Genomic DNA, 27362 nt, shown 5'->3' on the forward strand with positions numbered 1-27362 from the left:
AGATCTGTCTTTGGATTTAAATACTGAAGTCATCAGCTCAGCACCATTGCAAATGCTTCTGTCAACTACGACTCTGCCCAATTCCAGCAGGTGCAATGATTAATCATTAAAAAGGAAGTTTAAAAACAACAACATGGAAACTTTTAAAAGTCACAGTAATTATTCTAAAATATATAATTTTTTGAAGTGCATAAGAAAATAACTGAGTACATTTGGCTTCCCAGCAACACAATTTCCAGCAGTGGCATGGACCATCACTGTGTGGGGCACACAGATGCCCAGGACAGATTTCTGATGGGGTGGCTTTTTTCCCCCCTACACATCACAAGGCTAGCCAGGGTAAGAATGCACACAATCAAATATATGGTTATTTTAAAAATACATGGAAAGCACTAAACAGAATTCATCCATTCAAAATACCAGTTTAATGAAATTCATTCTTGTACCATAATAGATCATTGGGGGCAGAAAAGATTTAATCCTCAAAAAGTCAACTCAGTGAAACCACCATCCCAGCCTTGTATTTGGAGACTGTGTATAGCTGATTGAAAACCTAGAAAATATCGAAGGCTAAATGCATTGGGGATTTGGTTGTTGGCTTTGTTGTTGTGGTGTGACTATTTCCACTCACCAGCTCGGAGGGGTCGTGGAACTCCCCCAACAAAGATAGTTTTTCTGGGGTCCAAAGGCTGAGAACCATCCATTACAAAGTCACTGTCACTTAGGTTCCATGGTCGAATTTGCACCTGAAAAAAAGTCGTTTACTTGGTCCTTACTTCATTTCCATCAACCCCAAATGAGAATAAGGCGACTAAAGACACACCCACTGATTTGTGCATTTTACCACATACACAACCCAAAGAACACCCGGTTATATTAATTATTGTCATCTGCATTACGTGCTTTTCATTAGCCCTCTTGGGAAATCCACTTACAAGCTCTATATTCGCCACTGAAGACCAGTGTTTTTCACTGGTTTAGCTCTTTTTTCTTCCTTTAAGGGAGTTTTTTAAGAGACAGATCCTTGGTTTTGGAGTCTGATCCATTTAATACACGGCAGACTGTCACAGTGCTTATGACAATATAGCACTTTGTTTTTGTTTTGGAGTCACTCACAACAGTATCAAAGGGGCTACTCCCGATTCAGTGCTTAGAAGCTGTTCCCAGCGATGCTGGGCGGTGGTGGGGGTGGGGGTGGGGGTGGAAGTCAGGAGTCAAACTCAGGAGCTCCCACATACAAAGCATTTGCTCTGGCCCTTGACCTATCTCCCTAGGCCAGCACTTTTCTCAGCACAAAAATTAGGAATAATTTAAATTTTTTTCTTTGTTTTGGGGCCCCACTTGGATGTGCTCACAGCTTACTCATAGCTCTGAACTCAGTAATCATTCATGGTGGACTGGGGGGACCACATGTAGTGCTGGGGAGTCAACCCAGGTCTGCTGCACACGGGCTTAACCACTGTACTATCTCTCCAACCCCAGGAACATTTTTCCTTTTTAAAAATCTCTATGCTTGGCTTCTCAATTCTTATCATCCTCTAACGTGAAAACATTTCTCACTCACTGATACGGTTTTAACACAGAACAATCCTCATCAACATAGCACCAGTGGCCCCAAACACACAAATGGTTACCTAGTTTTGATTTATCTGATTTTCCCAAATGAGACTGGTTAAAAAGAGGCAGGTCTAGAAACTGAAGTAAATTTTCAAAGAATACAGAAAGAAAGCTTGCAATATTCCATTCTAGTTAGTAATACACCTTCATTGGGTCTCGACTTCCTACCCATGGTTTGCACTATTTTATTTTTTAGAGAAAATATTTCCTTAGAATTTTAATCTTTAATTATACTTTCAATCATAACTGAATTGTCAAATAATAGCTTTTAACAGAACAAAACAAGGAAGACAAAAATGGAAAAGCCTTCTCCTATTAAAGGGTGAGTTTTAGCCCTGCCCGAAACCAGTTCACCTCACCCAGTAAAGCAGGTTACAAGCACAGGGAGGCCCTTCTCTGTCCTTAGGGAGCCTGGGTCACCCTTCCCCTCTCAACATTAGGATAGGAAGCAAAATAAAGTTTGAATTTTTCAACAAGGTTTTCTTTCCTCTTGCTTGAAATGTCAACATGTCACACAAAGAAATGATTTCTCCTGTGGCTTCCTTGCATTAGCCGTACTCTCAAGTAAAAGTATCATTTCTCTTAATTATACCTTTAAATGTAGAATCAACTCGGAAGTCAATACTGCTCGGTTATAAACAGTGAATTTACTCTTACCACTCATTGCCAACAACCTTAAGTACCCAACTTTGCCTTTTATTATAATACAGTTGCCTCCACCAGTTAGCCACATGCCATAAAAATCTCCATTTCTTCCCTCGTCCTGGAAAACTTGGATTTGGTATGCAATTCTGTTCAGATTTTTAGGCATTTGCTCCACCTTTATGTAATCAACAACACAACCACACCAGTTTTATTTTTGTTTTTGTGCCACACCTGGTGATGCTCAAGGTCTACTCCTAGCTTTGTACCAGGAATTACTCCAGGCAGGCATTGGGGGACCACAGGGGATGCTGAGAATCAAACCTGGGTCGGCCACGTACAAGGCAAGCACCCTACCCACTAGACTATCTCTTTAGCCCTCCACAATTCTTTTTTCATGGATCACTTCATTTGACAAATGAAAATCCTTTCTGAGTAGTACCCATAGAGGTCTGGTTTCACTTAATCATAAGTACAGAAAAGTCAAGACTTCTAAAATAAGTTGGAGGCTACCTGCTCAAAAGAATTTGCAGATGACCTGGAATCTTGCAGAGAGCTCTCAGGACTGTCTCCTGTCATCCTGCATCTTCCCCAGTCCTTGTTTTTTTTTGCTTTTTGGGTCACACCTGGCGATGCACAGGGATTACTCCTGGCTCTGCACTCAGGAGTTACTCCTGGCAGTGCTCATGGACCATAGGGATGCTGGGAATCGAACCCGGGTCGGCCGCGTGCAAGGAAAACGCCCTACCCACCGTGCTCTCTCTCCAGCCCCTTCCCCAGTCCTTGGTTTATCACATTATACCCAATTCATTCCCTGACCCTGTTCATGGCATTTAAGATTAGGTAAAAATAAAAGGGCTCAGGAGAAAAGTAACCTTATTCACGAAACCTACATTTCCCAGCTGCTACCAGGAAACAGCTGCTTAAAACTCACTCCAGAACAAAGTCAAAAACAGGGCAGTATTAGCACACTCTACATGCAAAACAAAAAGGTAATGTCCTGGTACTGTTAACGCTGAGAGACTCCACCCAGCACTTGGGTTTCTCTCTGAAATGAAGACCAATCTCACACAACATACACTCTCCATCTTCCAAAGTTTCTTCTCCTACTTCATGCAAAGAAAAAGGGGTACCAATCATTTTCTTTCTCAATTACTGTGTTTTGTGGTTCTGATACCTGTATCTCGATCTATAGGCATGTGCATTCTCTCTTACATAATATCGGACTTTGACAAGATAGTCAACTTTCTTACATAGAAGAATTTAAAGGAAAACTGCTTTTGAGTAATTTCTAATGATAATTTGTGAGAATGGATGAATTGTCCTAACTCAATATAAACTTCTCCTTAGAAAGATAACTTTGACAATCAAGGGCTCACCAGATGTGTGCTTGTGAAACCATTATTCAGAATGTTGCCAAATAGGCTATACCCTGATGGTAAAGCCTCACGTGCAGAGCATAGGTACGAGGAAGGGTCCTTAAGTGGGCCTGGCAAGACCCCAGAGGTCCTTACTGGAGCAATCTGACCACATCTGCTTGTAGAGGAGGCCCTAGAGACAGAAGTGCTGCTGTACCAGCACTCATCACTTTGGTTTTTATTAGTGAAATATGACATGTTTATTGGGAAGTTAAGGGATGGAAGGAGAGGTAAGTTAAGGGATGTGTTCGAGAAAGAATGTGGGACTCTCCAGAATGGAGAGGGTCCAAAGTAACATCTCAAGAGGGGAGATGCAAGACGCATGTGCAGGCGCAACACATGTGTACTACCTTGTGTTTTCAAACTCGGATTTATATAAAACCAAATTCCTGTGAGGCTGAGTAAGGAGCCACAAATGTGTCAAGCCTCTATGAAAAAATCCTTTAAAGGGTAAAAGTAAACACCCCGGGCCAGAAAGATAGTACAAGGGCTTAGCACTTGCTTTGCAGGCAGCTGACCCTGCTTTGACCCCTGGTATATGGTCCCCTGAGCACTACAGGGAGTGACCCCAGAGCACAGAGCCAGGAAGAAGCCCTGAGCAACCCCCAAAAGGGCAAAACTCTTTATGCAAGTATCAGTGACACACTGCAGTAAGCACCATTCCTTTCCTTTGTTTTTAAGTACAAACGGGTCAAACCCAGGGCTCTACACACACAAGCGTTCTAGCACAGGGCCGCCACCTCGCCTTTAGCCACTCAGGTAAAAGAAGAAGATTCCAGCAAATGTGAATGGGTCACTTGTGAATAGCAGTCAGCACTGGTTAGAAGTGTAGATATTTTTTTGGTAGGAAACGTTAAGGTTTGCTAGAGTTGGGAATTAACTCAAACATTAAAGTCACTGAAGGCCAGTCCTGTCCTTTGGCCCCTGGTCTGTAGTCTCACGCTCGAGCTAGGAAAGGTTTAATCACCACATAGCTCACGCGGGAATGCTATATACTCCCACAAGCATCAAGGAGGACACAAATAATTCTTTAGTTTCTCTTTTTTTGATGGTAATACCAGGGGCGTAGGGGTGGGGGACGGGGGGTAAGGAGGGCATAAGAGCCAGTCTGGGTGAAACTGGTTGTTGGGGGGTCTGTGGTGCCAGGAATAGAGCCAAGCCCTCACGCAGTCAGGGATGAGCTCTACCATTTGATTCGGATACCTACCCCTTTTCTTCAGTTTCTTTTCACTCTGAATTAGTGGTATTACTACAGATGTTCTGGTGAGGGCCATGGTTTATTTTGGGCTAAATTTACTTTAGGGAAAATCATTTGTCTTTTTTGGCTAAATAATGTCTTGTGGATTATTCATCTGATTTGTGCAATTATTATTTATATAATGATTTACTTCTGGCATAATTTACTTTTGCCTAAATTATTTGTCTCTGAAATATTATGGTCTGGGTGAATCATCTGATTTGTATAATTATTTACAGTAATGGTAAAATCTTGTTAAGATAAAGGCAGAAATTAGGGGCTGGAGAAGTAGCACAGCAGATAAGGTGCGTGCCTTACACATGCCTGATCTAGGTTCGATCGGTCTCCAGCACCCTGAGCACTGCCAGGAGTGATCCCTGAGTGCAGAGTTAGGGGAAAACTCTGAGAACTGCAGCCCAGAATGAAAAAAAAAAAATATTTAATTTTAAATAAAAATAAAAGCACAAAACTGGCATAAACATGCCAATTTATATCATACTGTATCTTTAACATCAGACTTCAAGAAATCCGGAAGAACTGAATGTAAATAAGAGCAACAGTACTGCAAATACCGATTTTCCTTTTTTTGGTCTCACAAAATGTGTTCTGTGAAGTACAGGTGCCAGGGCTGTTCAGTCAGTCAGGCAGTGATCAGAAAAAGTTAGACTATCTCTTTCTTCTTGGAGCTTCAGGATACCATTTAGTCTATATTACATAAAGGCTTCAAGAACTGCTGTAAGAGATCTGTTGCTTAAGCTAACATTCCAAAATTATTCCCCTGTAACCTATTTTTGGCATAGTGCCTATTAAATGCACACTTTGGATAATACTGATCTATTCTAGTTAACTTTTAATATGTATTTAAATATGCATGATAAGGTTGAACTAAATGAACAAAATGTAGAAACTTCACTCCAATCCAGGCCTCGTCTTCACTGATTTCTTGCTACGGTGCTAAAAAGGTTGCTTCTTAAAAAACTAACACTAAAGACTCAGAGGAGGGCTGAGGAGATACCACAGGGTCAAGACAGAACATACAAAACACCAGCCGGATCGCCTGCATGGCAAATGGATGGCACCCCCAGGGACCACCGGGTCAGCTCAAGAGGTCCTGGGGACACTGCTGGGTATGAAAAGGCCTCCAGACTTACGAATTGTTTGGGAGGGTTACCCCCTCAAATAATTAAGTGCAAATTTCTTTTTCTATTTATTTGTTTTGTGTGTATGGGGCGGGGGGCGAAGGTGGCACATTCAGCGGACCTTAGGGCTTATTCCTGACTGTGCACTTTGGGATCATTCCTGGTGGGGGCTCAGGGAACCATAAGAAAGCAGGGATTGACTTGGACTGGTCATATGCAAGGCAAACACCTTACCCGCTATACTGTCTCTCCAGCTCAGAGGATGTATATTAAAATAGCTTTTCCAGAATTTTAAGGAATTTTTTTTTATTACCACACTGCACTAGAGATATGTAACTATTTTTTGCTGCCAATCCGGACTAAAATATTTAGAGTTATAAATAAAAATTTACATTCCATCCTAGTTAAAACTAAATGTCCTTATGTAATAGGCAAAATGGGCCACTTATTTTGACAGAAAACTCATTTTCTGAAAAAAATAAAATTCCATCAAATACTTGCAAGTCTCTAAATTTAAATATAGAATGCATTTTATATTAAGTGTTTAATAAAAATAAAATGCTTTCATATTAAATACAAAATACATTTGATAGTATAAAAAAAGTTAGATAATAAGACCAGCTTTCAATACAGACTGTTCAACAACACAAACCTAGAGCTTTAAGTTCTCAAACATCACCAGACTCCATCTCTGGAGGTCTACCTCTAGCTCTGGAACTCTGAGCTGAGAGCAGTGTTCCTCACCCTAGTTCTGACTGGGCCTCTTCCAACCTTGTTTCCTTCCTTCCTTCCCATCTGACCAACTACTCCCCTCGTCTCATTCTGTGGTCCCCTTGGACTGTCCTGACAGCCCACATGGCGGGTTGAGAAACGCTGGTTGAGACTACCACTTAGACACGCAACTACAGTGTCACCAGGAGTTCACTGTGAACAGTTCACCCTGTACCCCACTCACCCAGGGTCACAAACATCCATCCTATGAACCTGCAGAGTGTGCCTTGGCTTTCAGCCCTAGGTGCGAGGGCTGCTCCCATATGCAAACAGACTGTTGAGCGCCAATAGAATGATCTGGTACACCCACCCCCCAACACACACACAAACACACATACCACCACCTCCTCAGCCCCATTTCTTTTATCTCTTTTCAATACCTTTCAAATTCCCAAATTCTTAAGCTCTTCAGGAAAAAAATGTATGTATCTGTTTCTTTCTCCCTAATTCCGCAATCCTAAAAATTGACTTGAATCAGAAAACCAAGTCTACACGGCCATCAGGACTCTGCCCAGGCGCCAGCGGCCCAGCCCCCATGAGTCAGCTGAGAACCCGGGCCAGGCAGGGCAGTGCCATCCAGCTGCGACAGCTCAGCTCAGCTGTAGCGTGGGTGAACTCAGACCTACCTCAGCTGTCAGCAATTCTATTTTCAGCATCACAGACCTCACAGAATGACTGGCGTGCCCCACAGTATTGCAAATAAGCTGGTTTGTGGTTTCTGGGGTATCTTTATCTCGTCCATGGTATAAAGGGTTGTTTTATCATCATTACCCACCAAAAGTAACAGCCCACAGTAACAACTCTGGTGTGAACTATTCAGAGTACATTCATATCAGACATCTCCGTTCAACCTAGTAATAAATGGGTACCAGTTATTCTCAGTCACTGCTCTCCACCTAACAGAGAGGAGTGAGGCATTCCCTCTGTCTATCTTATGGGGGAAGCAGTCTAAAAAGAAACTAACAGCTGATCAGAATTTTCAGCCTGGGCAAGATCTCTGTAAAATCTAGGTAAGATCTCTTAGGCAGCTGAGTGGCCTAAGAGTCAGAACTCCACTGGGTCTAAAGCAGAAAACTAAAAATCTCAAACTCACTCTTCTTCCCATTCCTTAGCTATAAAGAGATCACAGACTCTAGAAAACTATATATCAGTCTTCTAGACAGGTGGCCAGAAGCAACCCAAAGAAACCCTCTAATGTCCTCTGAGAAGGTTCCAGATATACCTTCCACCTTCAGGTTCAAGAAAGTGTCCAGGTGCAAACCCCTGCCATCTGCACCAAACTGAACAGACGTTCTCATGCCTGGAAATCATTGGCTCACTAGCCCCTTTGGGACCTTTCACTGCATTAAGAAATGATCTATAGACTTTCTTAAACCTTCTACTATTGCTAACATTCAGAAAAGCTTAGGGAAAATAACAATAAAAAGGCTAATATATTTAGCTATTTTAATTTTGCGATTCATAGCCTCAAGCAACAGTGCTGTGCAACCAGGAAATGTTGTCCATACAAATGCGTGTTTTCAGCTCCGTAGCAGGAGGACAAGGATGCTGTTACCATCAGGCTGGTGACCGAAATGCCTGAAGAATATACACATTAAAAAGTTCAAGTTACCTAAGATTTTCCTGGGAAGAAGCCTATTCTTTGAGTGAACTAGAATGGAATTCTCTGAATGAGCATGGAAAACTAATTTCACCAAAATCTTCACAAATATAACCCCCAAACCAGGTATATAAGCTGGACTAAAAATATTATGTCAATTTTAATGCAAGACTTCTCAGATCTTTAATTTACAAATGTTCCCCAAATGTTCTTGGCTACGAAACTTTCTTTTTTTCCTTTTTTTTTTTTAACATGTCCAGTGGTGCTCAGGGCTTATTCCTGGTGGGCTCAGGGGACTATATTGGGGGAGGGGTGTGCTGGGGATTAAACCCTGGTAAGCTGTGTGCAAGGCAAGCTCCCTATCTGCTGTATCATTGCTCTGACACCTATGGAAATTTTAATTAAAGGATAAAATGGATGAAGTTGTAAAAAGTAAATGTTTAAAAAATGAGACCTGTTATTACAACTGACAAATATATATTAATGAACCTTCTGTCAAGAGTTTAACAGGATAAGTTTTCTTCTGAATAGACCTTGGAAAACACTGTCTCTGATTTCTTGAGAGTTATTGGCTAATTTTCCAATAGATACTATTTAATGCATTGGAACTGCAAATCTAGAAAAGGAATAATAATTCCTAAGGAATCCTGGACTTATCTGCAAATTCAGAAACTCTTGGAAAAAATAGTATTATGAATAAGAGGTACTTCTCTCATTTTAGAGGACAAATTCTTTGGAAAATTCTTATGATGGGAAGTGCCCAAACCACAAAGAGTCAAGGAAGAAAGAAAGAAATAAAAAAGAATGAAAAGCTTCAAGACTTCCAAGGTAGGATAAAACATACATGACAAAATTTAGCCATGAATTACAAGATGGAAATACAAAACCAGTATCCATTAGGCCAAGCAAAATTATACTTAGGAGGTAGTAAGTGAAAAATCAAAGGTTCTGAGTAAACAAACCCAAAGCCTGAGGCCTAGATGTCTTATAACTTGGCCCCTATTTATCCCAATGCATTTTCCCTCTACTTCATTCCTTTTATACACTTGCGCTCCATTTAACCAACCTAAAGTTTCTCTGTACAGCACAATTTCTCACTTCTGCGCTCACACGTTGCCTATTCCCCAAATGTCTATTTCTTCTCATGTCTCCTTCTCTTCTGGCCCATCTCCACACTCTCTTCATTCGTCAACGCCTAGTTCAAGTAACACTTAATCCGTGATTTCTTTCATAATTACAGATCAGGCTATGAATATATATAATTTCCAAAACACTTAATATATAATTTATATTAATTGTATGGGACGGAGCGATAGCACAGGGGTAGGGTGTTTGCCTTGCACGCAGTTGACCTGGGTTCGATTTCTTTGCCCCTCTCGGAGAGCCTCGCAAGCTACCGAGAGTATCCCGCCCACAAGGCAGAGCCTGGCAGCTCCCCATGATGTATTCGATATGCCAAAAACAGTAACAACAAGTCTCACAATGGAGATGTTTTACTGGTGCCCGCTCGAGCCAATTGATGAACAACGGAAGGACAGTGCTACAGTGCTATTAATTGTATATTATGAATTTTATGGATTTAAAAAAATTGACAAATAATCATAGAACCTTTTATTGCATGTGGGGTTTTTGGGGGGGCCATACCTGGGTCTTTTCAAGGTCTATTCCTGACTCTATGCTTCGGGATCACTCCTGGTAGTACTCAGGGGACCACATGGGGTGCTAGGGATCAAACCTGGGATCAGGCATGTGCAGGGTAAGTGCCCTACTCGTAGTACTACCTCTCTGGTCCAATAACTACAGAACCTTTTATGTGCCAGCCTCTAATAGGCACGTGTAATTGAATACTTTAAAAAAGTGTCCATTATACTATTAACATTTTGAATGCAGGATTTACTGCCTGTTTCATGGTCAATTTATGATTTAAAAAAAATTTTTTTTTTTTTGCAGAAAAGTTGATTTTGGCTTTTGGATCACATCTAGCAGTGCTAGGGCTTATTCGTGGCTCTGTACTCTGATATCACTTCTGGTAGTGCTCAGGGGACCATATAGAGTACTGGGGATCAAATCCAGGTTAGCCATGTGCAAGGCAAATTCCCTACTCTATAACTGTATCTCAGCCCCTTAAAGCTATGATTCACAAGAACCAACAGAATGTGTTGCACGCAACAGTTTCTAACATAGTTTGAAGGAGTACATAGTTGGGGCAGGGGCTTGGACTTGGGCCACACTTGGTGGTCCGTGGGGATCATATCTGATACCAGGGATTGAACCTGCGTCAGCTTCATGCAAGGCAAGTGCCATACCCAGTGAACTGTCTCTCAGGCCCCAGAATATATACCATTAAAATAAGAGAGAAAGATCTCAAAGTGATATAATAACCTATGACTGACAGTTCCTAAGCTACTTCATTCAGTGTGGTAAGGCAGCTTTTCAAAATATAGCAAAATCTGTCACATTTCAGGTGTACAGAATCTGGGATTTGATCCCCGGCATCCCACATGGTCCTCTAAGCACTGCCAAGGATAATTCCTGAGTGCAGAGCCAGGAGCAACCACTGAGCACCACTGGGTATGGCGCCCAAACAAAATAAAATTGAAAAACAAAACCAAAAAAATGACAAGGTATTCTAGAAAGTATCCTTAGTCTTTCTCACCTACTCTGACAGGCTACTCTTTTCAGTGTCTGTCTCTGCCACATCCTCTGAAGTTTTGCTGTGCTAAGTCTTCAGGTTCCATCTATTTACACATTCAAAAATTAGGATAACCTTGATGAGAGACTTGTCATTAAATCTGCCAGCTTCACTGGGAGACTGGGCAAGGGCACCGCACCGCCTCCCTCTGGGATGCCTGGAACATCTGCTCTCACTGGAGGAAAACGAAAACCAAAAAGTCCCACAGATCTAGGAAGTTTACAAAGGTTCCTGCCTTCCCTAAGTTGTCTTCCCATTCCTCGGATAGAGCCAATTAGGCCATTAATATAGTTCCTTTTGCTATCTTTCAGGATCAGATCTATACACAGAATAGTGTGAATGGAGTCCTTTAAAGAAGAGAATGGGGGGCTGGAGTGATAGCACAGCAGGTAGGGCATTTACCCTGCATGCTGACCCTGGTTCGATTCCCAGCATCCCATATGGTCCCCGAAGCATCGCCAGGAGTAATTCCTGAGTGCAGAGCCAGGAGTAACCCCTGGGCATTGCCGGATGTGACCCAAAAAGAAAAAGGAAAAAAAAAAGAGAAAAGAGAATGGATTAGGGCTGTCTCGGTGACAAAGCACAGGCCTTGCATGCCTGAGACTGGGCTTCATCTCTGGCACCTGGGGAGAAAGAATGGGGGCGGGGGAAGAAAGGGTGGACAGGGGAGTGAGCACAGGGGTTAAGGTGCTTGTCTTGCACTCAGCTCACTCTGGTCCAATCCCTGGTGTATTCAGAGGATCTCCGGAGCCCTGCCAGCCCTGCCGGAAGCAATCCCTGAGCACCACTGAGTGTGGCCCACAAACGAAAATAGTCCCACCAAGAAGGTGATCTCAGTAATACAACCTGAAATCCGCTAAGTAGGTGTTTATCTGATTTTAAAACACATGATCTTAGAAATGCTAAATGAAAGGGGGCTCTAGCTACCAGGCTCTCCTAGAAGGAAAACAATCTGATGACTTAATCCACACAAAGGCAATGAGGACAGAATATGGGGGAAGGGACAGAAAATGTCTGGGGTCATTTGGGGGTCATTCTGGAACCGGGGTGTGTCGAAGGAAAAAATCCAGGAGGACCAGTCAGAGGGCACTGGCAGGGTCCGAGCACTACTATACTCTGCACAGCAGCCAACCGAGGGGAGCAGCGCAGTAGTTCGGTGAGGAGCTTCGAGGGGTGACTCACCTTGAGCTACTGCCAAGGCCTGACTCCCACAGAGCCAGCTCTCGTTCTCCGGGAGCGTGCAAGAGGAGGTGGGGTATACAGAAACCAGGCTGAAGCCAAGGAAAAGGAGGCTCTAAAGAGAGCCGAAAGAGCTAGACCCCCATACGGGATTCCGTTCCTTAGACTGGGTAGCACTTGGAGGAGCTCTGTAATTTTCCATCCTAAACTATATTCAAACTGGGTTTTTTCTTTTTTTTTTTCAAACTGTTTTGAAGCAGAAATTCTGAGTTTGCCTGGGACGAAGAACTATGTAACCGGCAGTTACCACTTAGCTCCCATAAAAAGCTGCTTCCCTTGAGGCCCACAGAGTGAAAACTGGAAAAGCAGAAATTTGTAGAAACACAAAATAATCGAAGTTAGTTTCTCACAAACATTTCCAAACAGATAATTAAACTAATTCTTCTCAAAAGTTCTTTAAGCCAAGGATACCAATCTAATGTCTCTCTACACGTGTGGGGAGAAAATACTCAAAACTAATGGAGTTGCCTCCGTGCCATCCCTGCCTGCAAACCACCACTGCCCATGCCCTCTTGAGCAGGTCGATGCCCACTGCCCTTGTGCCACAGAGCCAGAGACACACGTCCCTTCCCCTCCATTCAACAGTTCTTTATCTCCCATGGGAAGAACTATCGCAGCAGATACTGCTGCCTTTTTACACAGAAGAACACAGTCTTATTCTCGCCTACCAATCTCACCCCGAACCCTCCTGTCTCACACCCAGCCCGACAGAGAGCAGGGACAGGGCTCCTGGGGACCGTCACCTCTCAGACAGAGGAACCTGCTAGGGTGGGTTGAGTCCTCCTGATCTCACCCTACACCAAAGAAACTTAAAAGTTAAGTCAGATTCCTTATTACTTACTCAGAAGAAATACTGCACCCCCATTTTAGTTAGTCCTGTCTCCTGTTAAATTGAGACCAGAGTTATAAAGGTTCCCCACTCTTTTCCTCAACCTGCTGTTTCCCCCTACCTCTGTCCCACGTTATCCTCGTGGTCATTAAAGCTTGACAATGGCTGCAGAATTCGAAATTAGAGTGGCACTTTCACACTTGCTAAAATCTTCGCTTTTTCTGCATTAGTCACTCTTCTGTGACTCGAAATTCCCATTCTTCAGCAACTCCCCCTCTGCTTTCAATACTGCCATCTCCCACACCATACTTGGGCAACCAAGTATCAAATGCTGTTCTAGATATTACCATTCTCTCCAATCAATATCACTATGGCGTTGAACTCAGCTACTCTCCTGAATCCTATACGGTATAGGGCGATGATAACATCCAGTCACACTTCCACAAATATCTGATCTTACCAAAGGGTGTCACTTTCCTCCTCTCATTTGAATCTCTCAACATTCCGGAGCGGCTCCCTTATTCCTGTCACTTGAGAGATGAGGAAAGCCAGGGCCAGCAAGGACTGGGCGACTTACTCACAGCCAAGCAGATATTTATATGCGAGAGTTAGGACTCAAATGGAGAATGTCCACGCTTTACACCAACTTCCTTAGGCACGTCTCTGACATGACTGACACCTAGCGCCAAGCAGGACACACCTTGAGCAAGTCTGACAGGGACTGTGGCAGGTCCCACGTAAAATACTTGCCTTGATCTTCTGTGCCTTGCACATCACCATTTTTATTCTCTCTCCCTCTCCTCACACCAAGTCTTGATCCAGAAACCCACCCTCACCCCCACTTCACAGAGTCCTGCCTTCTGCCATGTCCGCCAAATGATTTTCTTCCACTCTGTCCAGTGCTACCCCTGACCACGGACCCCTCTGCTAGGGGGAGGAAGCATCTCCTTTTCTTACTCACAACTCACACTTTGGCTCAGAAAGCACAAACTGCACATGTGTGCATTTACCCATGGTTCTGGCTCCAACTTCTCTGCCTGTCCCCTCTCCCGCCTGTTCAAAGCTACTCCTTTTAGATTGGTACGCTCCGAGCCCAGAAGGCTCTGACTTTGAGTGCCACCAGGCAACAGTACTTTTCCTTCAAAGGCTCATAAATACTGATGGTTGTGAGGAAAAGACATTACTCCTGTCCTTGGTTTGAAATGATGACAGAAACCAGCTGGCCAAACCACTGAGAGCATTATTTACTTCAATCCAGAGTTTCTGAACAAGAATTAGCTTTGAAGACCTGCAAAGTGAAACTCAAGGGTACATTTGCTTACATGTGGTCCCACCGGCAAACAATGAAACGGAGTAATTTGTTGTGCACTTCCCATCGCCAACAGCCCGGCTTTACTGCAATACAAGGTCACCCCGAGTCGGCAGACACTAGTCACCAGCTTTCCCGAGACAAGGAGGAGGCCATCAGCTAAGTCAGTGGCATGCATGCTTGGGAAGTGCACTAGTGGGCTGCGGAGTACTGACCGGTTTGTCCTTGATGGTGGGGCTGGACACGCACAGGTAGAGCTTCCCATCTTCTTCTAAGCAGGCGTCTATCAAAGCTTGGACCGAGCTCTCCTCCTGGAACAGCAGAAAGGCGTAGCCTTGGGGGGAACAACAGAAGAAAGGGAATGGGGGAAGGCGTTAGTTAACTAAACTCGAAAGAGCCATTAAAATTCATGATTGCACTTTGACAATTTCATACTGGAAACTTAGAAGCTGCAAAGGGACTCAGGGAAGTAAGTGATGGTCACTTGAAATCCCCACTGGCTAGACAGTGGACTAGGTGCTCGGAGACATTACTGTGTCTGATTCTCGTGATCACCCAGGAGAGCGCTCGGAAGACCGTCCATGGAATCCCCATGTGCTACACCTGTTTATCTTTCTGGAGGGCTCAGAGCTGGGGGTTCCCAGCCATGCTCAGGAAATCCGGGACTCCCACCAGAGATTCCTAGCTACCCAGGCTGCAGGTTGGGTGCAAGGGCCTGAGAATATGAAGCTGCCCTGGAGTTCAGGGTGCTGGGAGCCTCCAGGGTCATATCAGGACGTTGGGCGGTGGAGAGGGCAGGGGAGGGGGGTCCAAGGCTGCACCTGGTAATGCTTGGGGGATCATGTGGTGCCGGAAATCGAAACTCGAGCTGGGCATTTGCCAGGCAAGCGCCCTAACTACTATCATCTCCTGGCCCCTATCTGGTTATCTTTCACAAGGGCAGGTCGACTCCTCATGAGTTTCAGTCACAACCACTAGCCAGGAATCATGCGTCACCTGCCCTCCTGCCTGCCTACCTTTTGCTCTCACACATGCTGCAGCGTGGAGACTTTGAAAACATTATTCCAGGCCTAGGGATATGGGTACAAAATACCAAAAAGGTCTGATTCTGTTTCTATGGAGTGTCCAGGAGAGGCACATCTCTCAGGACGAAACCAGCACAGAGACTGGAGGGAATGGGTTCAGTGTTTCTTGGTGAGGATGAACATTTTCTGTAACTGATTAAAGTGATGGGTCTGTTAACTGTGATCACACTGAAAAACACTGAACTCTACATTTTATTATTTAAAAAAAAATTTTTTTTTTGGCTTGTGGGTCACACACCCAGCAGTGCTCAGGGATTACTCCTGGCTTTGTACTCAGGGATCACTCCTGGCAGTGCTTGGGGGACCAGATGGGATGCAAGGGATTGAACCCAGGTTGGCTATGTGCAAGGTAAGTGCCCTACCCACCATATTATTGCTCCGGCCCTATGAACAATATATTTCAAATGGGTGAAAAGTAGGGGTAAATCATGCCTCAAAAGCTGTCGACAACAACAAAAAGTTCAACAATAGTGTGATTTTATATGCCATTTTCCAACCACATGGCAAAATATACAAGCTATAAACAATGCAAAATGAAGGCTATTCATCAAGAATTTTGTTCCGTTCAACTCACTAAGGTTCATTATCAACCAACCATTACTAGTGGAACACAATCATTATTACTTTATAGTTTTGGTTTTGGGGCTATGCCTGAGCTTACCCGTAGCTCTGCACTCAGGGATAACTCCTGGCAGAATCCAGGGGACCATAACGGGATGGCCAGGGATTGAAACCCAGTATAACATGTGCAAGACAAGCCCCTTACCTGCTGTACTATCACTCCGGCCTTAGACCATCATTATTTTTTTAAAAATGTGATGAATGAAATTAGGTTCGCATTTTCAAGAGACTTATGTGAGATAGAAGTTGGCACAATTAGCTACTTACTACAGACCTGAGGGAGGTAAGAGGAAATGAAAGTCTCATGGGTGCCCAGAGGAGCAAGCATCCTGACACAGAGAGTCAGCAAAGGTTTCAGAACAGAAAACAACTGTTCAAAGTTCAACCTTGGCACTTACTGTTACCCTGGCCTTTATGAAAAGCAGGTGAGCAAAGGCCTGTCACGAGCTCGTCTAAGCCTGAGCACTCAATTATTCAGTCTCTCCTTAACTCCCCGAGCTTTGCTAAATCACTCAGCTGTCACCTCTGCTCTCAGTTCTGTGCTCGACCTCAAAGGAAATCTTGGGCATCCTGACTCTCCTTGAACGTGCTGCGTGGCACGGATCTACCAACAGTCCTAAGAGGCAGGCTGGACGCCTCGTTCTAAGCGTGGACCTTGACCGTGTGCGTGATGCACAGCCCATCAGAAAGGCTGCTCAGTGAGCTGGGGTTTTCTCACAGTCACTGGCTCTGAATACCCTCTGGCTGACGGAAGCATCCCTGCACATGGCTGCTCACCCTCAGCCATCTCCAGACTCCAAAAGGGCCTGAGCCCTGGGCCTCAGAGGGGCAGAAGAGTGTCGTCCTATGGCAGCTGAACAAGACACAAAAAACACGCAGATTTCCACTCGGGCTTACCTCACAGAATAAAGATCCCAGAGTGCAGAGCCAGGAGGAAGCCCTAAGCACCGCCAGGTGTGACCCCAACAAACAAAAACCACCAGAAATCATAAAGGGAAGCCTGCAACTGGTAACACTACAAGGAAAATGACACATTCAGCCCCACCCTCCGCCCCTTCTAGGAAATGGTCCAAAACAATTTCTTCAGGTGGGCTCTTTCACAACAAATAATCTTTTTACAAAAATCTCATCTCTGCTCTGTACTGAGCAGGCTGCCATTAACAGCCATCTTCTCTCAGCACTGTCGGTAAGGGCTGAGAAAGAAGACTATCAATTTTCCCCAACTCCTTCTCCCTCAGGCTACTTCCAACAAAAACAAAATTTTCAGAAACACCCCCAAATCACCCACAAAATCATTTTAATTTCACCTGGAGGATGCAGCTGTTTGCAAGGCAAATGCCTTACTTCCCACGCTATCTCTCTTAGGCCCTAAAATGAGAGGATTTTTCTGAAAACTGGGAAGGAAGAGTCCTCCAAACACATCTTCTTTTTGCTTTTCAGAAATTAAATGTCAAGTAAACAAGGTAGAAAAAGGCCCGTTCAGGAATAACAAAGTCAACCTAATATTGAAAGCAAATCAATGATTTACTCAAAGACAAATTCCACATGGTACTAACGCAAAGAAACCTAGATGAGGAGTTAGAAGCAGCCCTAACACACGTTGTGCAGTAATAGTAAAGCTGACAGGTAAGGTTGCATTTATCAAACAAAAACTATACATCGGGTTCTGTCCTGAATGTGTTATGTGTATGTATTTAACTCATTTCATCTTCATATGCCCTCTGAGATAGGCAATATTATTAATTCCAGTTCAAAGTTAAAGAAATGGCACAGGGATCAAGTAACTTGTTTGTGGTCACCAAGTAAATAGTGGAACCAAGAACTTAACATGCCTGAATCTTAGTTCTTTTCTCTACAATATGAAGAAACTAAGTATTTTGGACAGGGGGGCACAACTGGCAGTGCGAGGGCTTACTCCTGGCTCTGCGCTATAGAGATCACTCCTGGCAGGGCACAGAGGACCATGTGGGATACTGGGGATCAAACCCTGGTTAGTTTGCATGCAAGGCAAACTCCCAACCCACTGTATTATCATTCCAGGCCCCCAAACGATTTGTCCCGATTATCTGAACAAGATGTAAACTGTGGATGTTTTGTAAACTATGATGCTGTTTCAGAGGTTGTAAGGGGGTCAGGCATTTTCCCTGCATGTGGCTGAACTGGACTCTGTCCCCGATACCACAAATAGTCCCCTGAGCACATCCAGGAGTGAACCCTGAGCACACACAGAGCCAGTAGTCAGCCCTGAGCACTGGTAGATGGGAACCCTGTTCCCTCCAAAAGAGATACTATTGCAGGCATCAATTTTCTCTAATTACATTTCGATTCCTCCGCCCCTCTCGGAGAGCCCTGCAAGCTACCGAGAGTATTCGATATGCCAGACACAATAACAACAAAGTCTCCAATGGAGACGTTACTGGGCCCGCTCGAGCAAATCGACGATCAACGGGAGGGCCTTTACCTTTTACCTTACCTTTACATTTTCAACTATTTACATGATATGTCATATAAAGTTAAATTTTACCTATGGGCTCTACAGAAATTAGAATTAAAATTAATGACATGTACTTTCTACCTTGCATCTGCAAGTATTCTGCTGAATAAAAGGAAATAATCGAGGGAGGTACTGAATAAATGTTTTTAAGTTATTTGAATGACAGGTCAAATATTGCGTAAACAAACAATAAAATGATGAAATGTTTGTTTCCATATATCACTATTTCAACCCAGGGAACAAATGGTATTTGCTAACTTTAATATATTCTTTACCAGTTTTTCCTTTCTGGGCCTCCCAAGCAGAGCTCAGAAGACCCTCGAGACCCCACTGGCCTTGGGACCTTGGCCCGAGGCTGTGCTGGGGTCACCCCAGTCACCCCAATGCTGTACGCAGACATGCCCAGGGGGATTAATCGGGAGACCAACTGCATGCAAAGCACATGTCTTAACCCCATTTAACACATTCTTCTTTTAAAAGCCTATTATACCCATAATCCGTGTTCTTTGAATTGTCAGAATGATGGCAGGTTCTTCAATGAGTTTGAGAGGTTTAAAACACACTCAGTCAAAAACTAAAACCCCCCTTTGTTCTCACTCAGAGGTGAGCCAGTACTTTATAGCAAGATTATAAAATGTTTCAAGTTCCAGAAATGGTGACCTCGTTTCCCAAGTACTGGGGGGATGACTGGGGGCGGTAGGGGATGGGGCGTTAAGGCCTCCAGAGATCCATCAGTCCCGAGAGACGTTTATTTATTATTCATTGAGGCACACAGCCATTTTATTTCATTTTCTTTTTTTGGGGGGGGGTGGAGGAGGGTCACACCCAGCGATGCTCAGGGGTTGCTCCTGGCTCTGCACTCAGGAATTACTCCTGGCAATGCTCGGGGAACCATATGGGATGCTGGGAATCGAACCCGGGTCGGCCGCATGCAAGGCAAACGCCCTACCCGCTGCAGCCCCAACTATTTCATTTTCTTATTTTGGTGTACGTGTGTGTGTGTGTGTGTGTGTGTGTGTGTGTGTGTGTGTGTGTGTGTGTCGCACCTGGCTGTACTCGGGGAGTATTCCTGGCAGGCTCAGAAGACCATATAGGGTGCCAGCGTTCCATCTTAGTCTGCCGTGTGCAAGGCAAGTGACTTACCTGCTGAACTATTGCTCCAGCCCCAACACAGCCATTTTAAAGTATATGGTTCAGTGTCATTAATATACTCACAACATTGTGCAACTCTTAATTTGACCTTATCCCCCCTTTTAATACAGAGCCAATCTGTAAGAAGAGACGGATGCCAAGAGGGGCAAGAGGAATTCCTAGCACCATTGCCACCAAGACCTTGGGTTATGGGCAGAAAGGACAGCAAGAAATTGCTGGAATTCCTACTGATGCCACACAGGCCGCAGAAGAAGGGCAGAGTAGCTGGGAGAGGGGTCTGGAATGATCAACGCATTTCTCAAAAGAAAGGAACAGAAAGACAATGATGACTGATTACATTTTCTTTAGCATTTGAAGGGTAAAATTAATTGAAATAATTTTTTTTGTTGATACCTGAGAACACTTTAAGCATAATAATCCCCCAAATATTCTTGGCTACCTTTCAAAAACAGTCTTCCCAAGACCTTACACGACACCTTTTTTCGGGTTTTTTTTTTTTTTTTTTTGCTTTTTTGGGTCACATTCAGCCGGCGATACACAGGGGATACTCCTGGCTCTGCACTCAGGAAATACTCCTGGCGGTGCTCAGGGGGCCATATGAGACACTGGGAATCAAACCTGGGTCGGCCGTGTGCAAGGCAAATGCCCTACCCGCTGTACTATCACTCCAGTCCCAACATCGTTTTTTATGCTGTCATTTTTTATACTAGTTCCCTGGTAAAAATAACAATTTCCATGAACTTTACCACCATGGCTTACAGATACGTGATGCTTCCAACGAGCCGGGGACTCTGCTGATAACAGTTTACATTCACTACCTGTTTCATCCTCACAATAATTCTATGAGAACACATCGTTATTACTATTAGCTTTTCAGAGGTGAGGATTCCAAAGTTCTAATAAGTTCAAAGATACTCGGATTAAAATCCAAAGACGCAGTATGGGGTTAAGAGCTTGGTCAGGTGGCCAGGGAGATAGCTCAGAGAGCTGCAATGCGTCTTCATGGTGGACCCCCGGGCAGGAAGAGCACCTGCCTCCCACCCCCAGCCTGTTGCACTGTGACTCAGGAATGAAACCAAACCGAGGTCAGTATCCATGTTCTCTCTTTTCATTGTTATGGCTTTTGGGCCACATTGTGGCTTTTGGGCCACATCTGGTCATACTCTGTGCTCCTAGGGCTCCGTTGACCATATGCGGTGCTGGGGCAAGAACCTGGCTCAGCCACGTGCAAGGCAAGCACCCTGCCAGCTGGACTATCTCACCAGACCCAGAATGCTCACTCTTGATTCATTAACTTAAACTGTTCTCACCTAAAAATAGTGAGATAAAAATTAGGAGTATTAAAAAAAAACCTGGAATATCACTAGCAAATAAGGACTTGCCTACGATTCATAGTCACTTGCTTCTCTTTTCCTTTATTCCCTCCCCCGGCCCCTCTTCTCTCTCTTGCTGCTGCTGTGATAATTGGCTGGAACACACATGCTTGGGCTCTGTGTGCTACATATATGTGCATTTTTTTTAAAAAAAAAGAAAGAGAAGACGCTGTGGCCAGAGCAATATTATAGCAGGCAGAGTTGCATGTGGCCTACTGGGTTTGATTTGGGTACCCCATATGGTTCCCTGAGCTCGCCAGGAGGGATCCTTGAGCACAGTGCCAGAAGTAAGCCCTGAGCACTGCTGGATGTGGCCAAAAAACCCAAACAGACAAAAATAAATAAATAAAATGAGCATCACCGTGATGACTTGAAATGAGAATCTTTAACAGATTCCAAAATCATTTGGTTAATTTGGGAAAGTGGTGGCTGACCTCAGGATAGTTTTTGACAAAGTGAGAGAAGACAGACCGAGAGAGACAAAACTCCCTCCCACAGAAGCCCCTGATTCCCCGTGACCTCTCTGGGGAGCCCCGAAGGACACCTCCCAGCCAGAGCTGTCCAAGTTCAGACTTTTTTTGGCACAGAAAGGCTGCTTCAAACAACCTCTCTGACCTTGGTTTCAGGTCAGGGGACTTAACCTAGTTTGCCTTAGGAGTCTACTATTGAGATTTAATTTATAAACACACACACACACACACACACACACACAAACTTAGAAGCTTTAAGACATGATGCAGAGACTGAAACTACAAGGATGAATAAGCCAAGAAAGAACCTTGCCCTGGAAATAAATGACTAAAAAACAACACACAAGCGCTCCAGTGGGGCGTGGGGAGGGGGTTGGCTGACTTCAGAACACAGGAGAGACAAATGGAGCAGAGGTGCCAAAGCCTGAAGGAAAGTCACAGAGCAAAGGCTGCCTCTGAGCTAGAGGATAATTACTTTTCCAGGAAGTATGGGAAAGAGCACAGACCAAGGTTTAGAAGGATCAAAGGGTTGGCTGGGGAACAGGGAGCAGAGTTCATGAGGGACAATGGATGAGAAAAGACAAAGTAGTTCATGAGTCCCCCTGCCTGCTACCGAGAGAGAGCGAACACGTAGTAAATGGACCAGATTCCTTAGCATTTTCCTCTCGGATGAGACCAGATCATCTCCAAGATGGACGGACTCTTTATGCCCTTAGGTTACTGTTACTGTTTTTGGCATATTAAATACACAACGGTAGCTTGCCAGGCTCTGCCGTGCGGGTGGGATACTCTCGGTAGCTTGCCGGGCTCTCCATGAGAGATGGAGGAATCGAACCCGGGTTGGCCACATGCAAGGCAAATGCCCTACCCGCTGTGCTGTTGCTCCAGCCCGTATCCTTACATACTGCAGAGAATATAGATGTGAGGGAGTCTTTGTTCTCAAGGAATTTATAAATGAGTATAAGGACATAGAAAACTCTAATCTAGGGACAATGCGTTAAGGATCCTTAAAAAGTATTTTTTAAATGTATTTTTAAAAATTGGACTTAAAACAGAAATATCTTACAGTGATAACAAGGATAGAAGAAATCAGGGAGGGTGGGAGAGATAGTATACTGGGCAAGGAGCTTGCTTGCATGTAGTTGACCCAGATTTGATTTATGGTACCCTCATATGTCCCTCGTCCCCCCTCCCCCAAGATCGGTGATGAATGATCCCTGAGTACGAAACTGGAAGCAAGCCCTGAGTACCAATGGGTGTGGTGCAAAAAACAAAGTCTAATGGATAAAATAACCTCAGAATTGCAAAGTGGCAAGCTACTTCCTGTGTTCTTAGTAAAGGCCTGCAGAGTGACCGGGGGCATTTTGGCTAAAATCTGCTCTGTTTACATAACCACACATTCCCTATATAAAGAGGTCCTTGTGAAATCTGCCAATCTGACATCTAGTCACAGTTCTAACGAGCACCTGACCAAGAAAGCTGAGACCAGAACTGGGACCGTGGGAGGGAACTGGTCAAACTAGTCAGGCTGTTTATTCTTGTTGAGCCTCACATTTTCATCAGGGGAAAGGACACTAATATTGTTTAACGCCCATTAAGCCTAAGTACTACGTTGGTACTTAGGTGTACTATCATTATAATCCCTCTAATAACCCAATAAGAAGTATTAGCTCAGATGAATGAACTGAGGTTAAGAAACTGAGTAACTTGCTCAGTGTGTCATGTGAAGGCAGACAGATTACTTACTGGTGTTCACACCTACCACTTCCACACACACACCCAGCTTTTGCCCTGGTACTTGTTGCCCTCCCTCGTTCGGTATCAAACAATTGGCAATTTCTGTATTTTAACTCAGTTAGACCCTTCCCTATAGCTGAAACTTAGCCTACCCTGCTGCATACTGCCTGAACTCTGACAACCTAGTTTCTTCTCTTCCTTGTACTTGAATATACCTCTGATGAATTCTCTTGTAAAAATTACAGGCTGATGAAATAGAACAGTGAGTAAGGTGCTTGTATTACACATGGCAGACCTGGATTCAATCCCCCATGGAGCTCCTGGTGGTGCCCAGGGGACCATATGTAGTGCTGAGTAGCAATCCCAGGTTGGCTGCACACAAGGCAAGAATCCACTCACTGTACTATTGCTCTGGCTCCCCTAATGAAAAAAAAAAAAACTTTTTGGGGGGGTGGGGGGCGGGGGAAACCATACCAAGCGGTTCTCAGGCGTTACTCCTGGCTATGCATTCAGGAATTAGTCTTAGTGGTTCTTGGAGGGACCATATGGGATGCTGACGATCAAACCTGGATTGGCTACGTGCAAGGCAAGTGCTATACCTGCTGTACTACCACCGTGGCCTCAAGAATTCTTAATGCTTCTACTTATGCTTTGTTTGTACCCCTCACAGTGGCCGTGACAAATTACAGGATGTCTCTGTTATTTATCTGTCTGCTCAGACTTTGTCCTGTGACTTGGACTTGCCTACTGCCTACTGCTTTCTTTTGGTCCTCAAATTATAAATACTCTGAAATCAAAAACTAGTTTACAGTTCTTCTTTAATATAATGCTGGAAGGTGTTTTAACTGAACAGTTGAAAACAAGCATGTATTAAGCTTTTAAAAGCAACAGAGAGGGTGCTACTTTTTCTATCAGAAGCGGACAAAATGAGAAATTTGCTCATTGGTAAACTTTTATGATTTTTACAAGAAAATCTTGGGAATGAAAAATTTAAATATTAAAATATAGGAGTCATAATTCACAAAAGAGCGTAAGTCAGGATTCTATACTTAAAAATAATAATGTGGCCAGTGTGATAGTACGATGGTAGGGTGCCTGCTTTGCAGGCAGCCAGCCAGGATTTGATCCCTGGCACCATATATGGTTCCCTGAGCCCATTAGGAGTGATCCCTGGGCTCAGAACCAGGAAGAATCCCTGAGCACTGCTGGGTGTGGCCCCACAATAAAATAATAATGACAATAAGGTCAACTGCTCCAAGATGACAGATGACCAAGAGACACACGAAAAAATGCTCATCATCACTGATTATCAGGGAAATGCAAATCAAGCAACAATGATGTATCATTTTACATCACTGAAAATGGTGTGTATCAAAAGAAGCCAGGGGAACTGGAGCAACAGCACGGTGGGTAGGGCATTTGTCTTGCATGCGGATGACCTGGGTTCGATTCCAAGCATCCCATATGGTCCCCCGAGCACTGCCAGGAGTAGTTCCTGAGTGCATGAGCCAGTAGTAACCCCTGTGCAACACAGGGTGTGACCCAAAGAGCAAAAAAATAAAAAATAAAAAATAAAAAAAAAATAACCCAGAGACAAGTATTGGTGAGAATTCAATGAAAAAGGAACCATCATTCATTGGAGTAGGAATGTAAATTGACTCAACCTCCATGGAAAATACTATGGGGACTTCTCAAAAAAATTAAGAACAGGCGCGAGAGAGATAGTACAGTAGGTACAGCAGATAGGGTGTTGCCTGTAATGCTATACAATCCCAAAAGCTGTGCCAGGAGTAATCCCTGAAAGCAGAGCCAGGAATAACCTGAATATTGTAAGGTGTGGCCCCAAAACAAACAAAAAAATTAAAAACAGAACCATCAAATAAGCTAGCAATTCCATTCACATGCATCAATCCCAAGAACACAAAAAAACTAATTCAAAGAGATAGATGCACACCCGTGTTCATTGCAGATAGGATATAAATATCCAACAGGCAAGACCTGGAAACAATCATATACCTGATGAAATGTCTTGCTTTCTGTTACATGAATAGAACTGGAAGGAACCATGTTTAACAAAAAATTAGAAAGACACACACTTAATGTTCTCACAGATCGTATATAAATAAACCAAAGGGGAGAACAGATAATATCCAATGAAAACAAATTCTTAGGCAGTGACAACAGAGTGAGTTAGAAGAGAGGAAGGAAGGGTCCGATGAGCTGTGGCAGATGAATACTGGTAGGTTTTGTGGAGTTGAGCCTGGTGTGATCACACTGTATTCTTAAAACATAAACATTTATACTCTCATTAACTGTTACTTAAAAAAAATTAATAGAAAGAAAATATTTCTCACCAAATAATAAATGATATTTTGTTTTGTTTTGTTTTTTGGCACTAAAGATTTGTGCCACATCTGGCAGTGTTCAGGGCTTACTTTTGGCTCAGTGCTCAGGAATCATCCCTGGTGGTGCCCAGGATCAAACCCCACTAGGCCTGGCCGTGTGCATCATAAGCACTTATCTGCTGTTTTCTCTCTCTCTGCCGCCATAAATAAATACTTCAGTTAAGTTTTGTAGTTTTTTGTTTAAAATTTTATACACAATAAAAGATAAAAGTAGAAGTTGAAACTTTTTAGCTTCCCAGCTTGATTGGTTTATATAATTTGAATGATGAAAAAACCTAGAATCTGGACCTAAAACAACCTGACTTATTTCCGTTCAAGTTATGCTAACGGGAAAAAAATGTGGAGCTTGAAAACTTTCCTCTCCAAAGCCTGATTTGGAGACAGTGAAGGAAAAAAAATAATAGATGCCATGAATCCAGCCTACTGCAAATTCATAATAATCTAGTTTTTGATTGTTTGGCTAGTGGGATAGCTGGTTCTTCATTTGGGGGTGGAGTGTGGGGGAGGGATACACTTAGCAGTGCTCAGGAGATAGTCCTGGAATAGTGCTTGGAGGTCACACCCAGGAGTGCGCAGGGGAACAAGAGATTTCTGAGATCAAACCTGGGCCTCCCATATGCAAAAATCTGTGCTCTAGTCCTTTGAGCCATCTCCCTAGGCCCCATAAGGACCTATACTTAAACATCTGAAGTAGAGCACTTTCCCCAATTCTTCAAGTCAGCAATCTCCTTAGCTGGTTGGCTCAAAGTCAGCAAGAATCCCAGGTTAACATCCCAATTTCATGTTTTACAAACTTCCACATCTAGGGGCTGATGTGGAAGTTTATAAATCAGGGCACTGGTCTCATATGCAGCCAACCTGTGTTCAATCCCCAACACCCCACATAGTCCCCTGAGTCCTGCCAGAAATGATCCCAAGTGCAGAGCCGGCATCACATAAGTGTCCTGCGCATAGCCGTGTGTGGTCCCCAAACTAAAATAAATAGACAAACTTCCAGATCTACATGACCTTGGTCACAGGAATAAATGTCAAGTCACCTTTCATGTAGCGGAGACAACTGATTGCCCAGGGAAATGGCCACTCAGACTCACAGACTTCAGGTGTAGGGAATCATCAGAGGGCACAGCCTGGGTCACGCTCATGAAGTCTCCATGCCTGCTCAGCGTTCCTGGTCCCCTGGCAAAGCACCTGGGCCTCGAGCTCCTGGTGCCAAGACTGATGTGGGATATTTGAATGCATGGAGGCGAGCAGCCTCTTCCACTCTCCTGCCAGCACCTCCCAATTCTGAGCCACGTGGCTAATCTCCTGTCCAACATATGCAGGTGGCCGTTATCCTTGCCTCTGCTCTGAAGGCCCCTGGCAAGACTGGCGGTACAGCTGTGCCCAGGAGAAAGCAGGGCGACTCCTGGAGCTCAGCCCCAGAGGAGCAAGACTTGCTGTAGTCAGGAACTTTAGCTCAGCACAGGGGGATAAGTTGGGGTGTGAAGACATGCTTATGTTGTGGCTCCAGGGACAACCCCTTTGGATCTGGA

The 27362-nt window shown here is 44.0% G+C and overlaps 1 protein-coding gene across 7 annotated transcripts in view; it reads right to left on the bottom strand.

Annotated features, from left to right (window-relative positions):
* CPEB3 (cytoplasmic polyadenylation element binding protein 3) overlaps positions 1 to 27362 on the bottom strand; it is a 207574-nt gene that overhangs the window by 36842 nt on the left and 143370 nt on the right. For all 7 annotated transcript variants that reach the window (XM_056130478.1, XM_056130480.1, XM_056130483.1 and 4 more), the window contains 2 exons: positions 14709 to 14827; positions 632 to 746 (listed from right to left, as the gene is read on the bottom strand). In XM_056130478.1, the coding sequence (XP_055986453.1) occupies positions 632 to 746; positions 14709 to 14827 (234 nt within the window). The remainder of the gene's footprint in view (positions 1 to 631; positions 747 to 14708; positions 14828 to 27362) is intronic.

The sequence above is a fragment of the Sorex fumeus genome, unplaced genomic scaffold, assembly GCF_029834395.1.
Source record: "Sorex fumeus unplaced genomic scaffold, SorFum_2.1 ptg000078l, whole genome shotgun sequence".
NCBI classification, from domain to species: Eukaryota; Metazoa; Chordata; class Mammalia; order Eulipotyphla; family Soricidae; genus Sorex; species Sorex fumeus.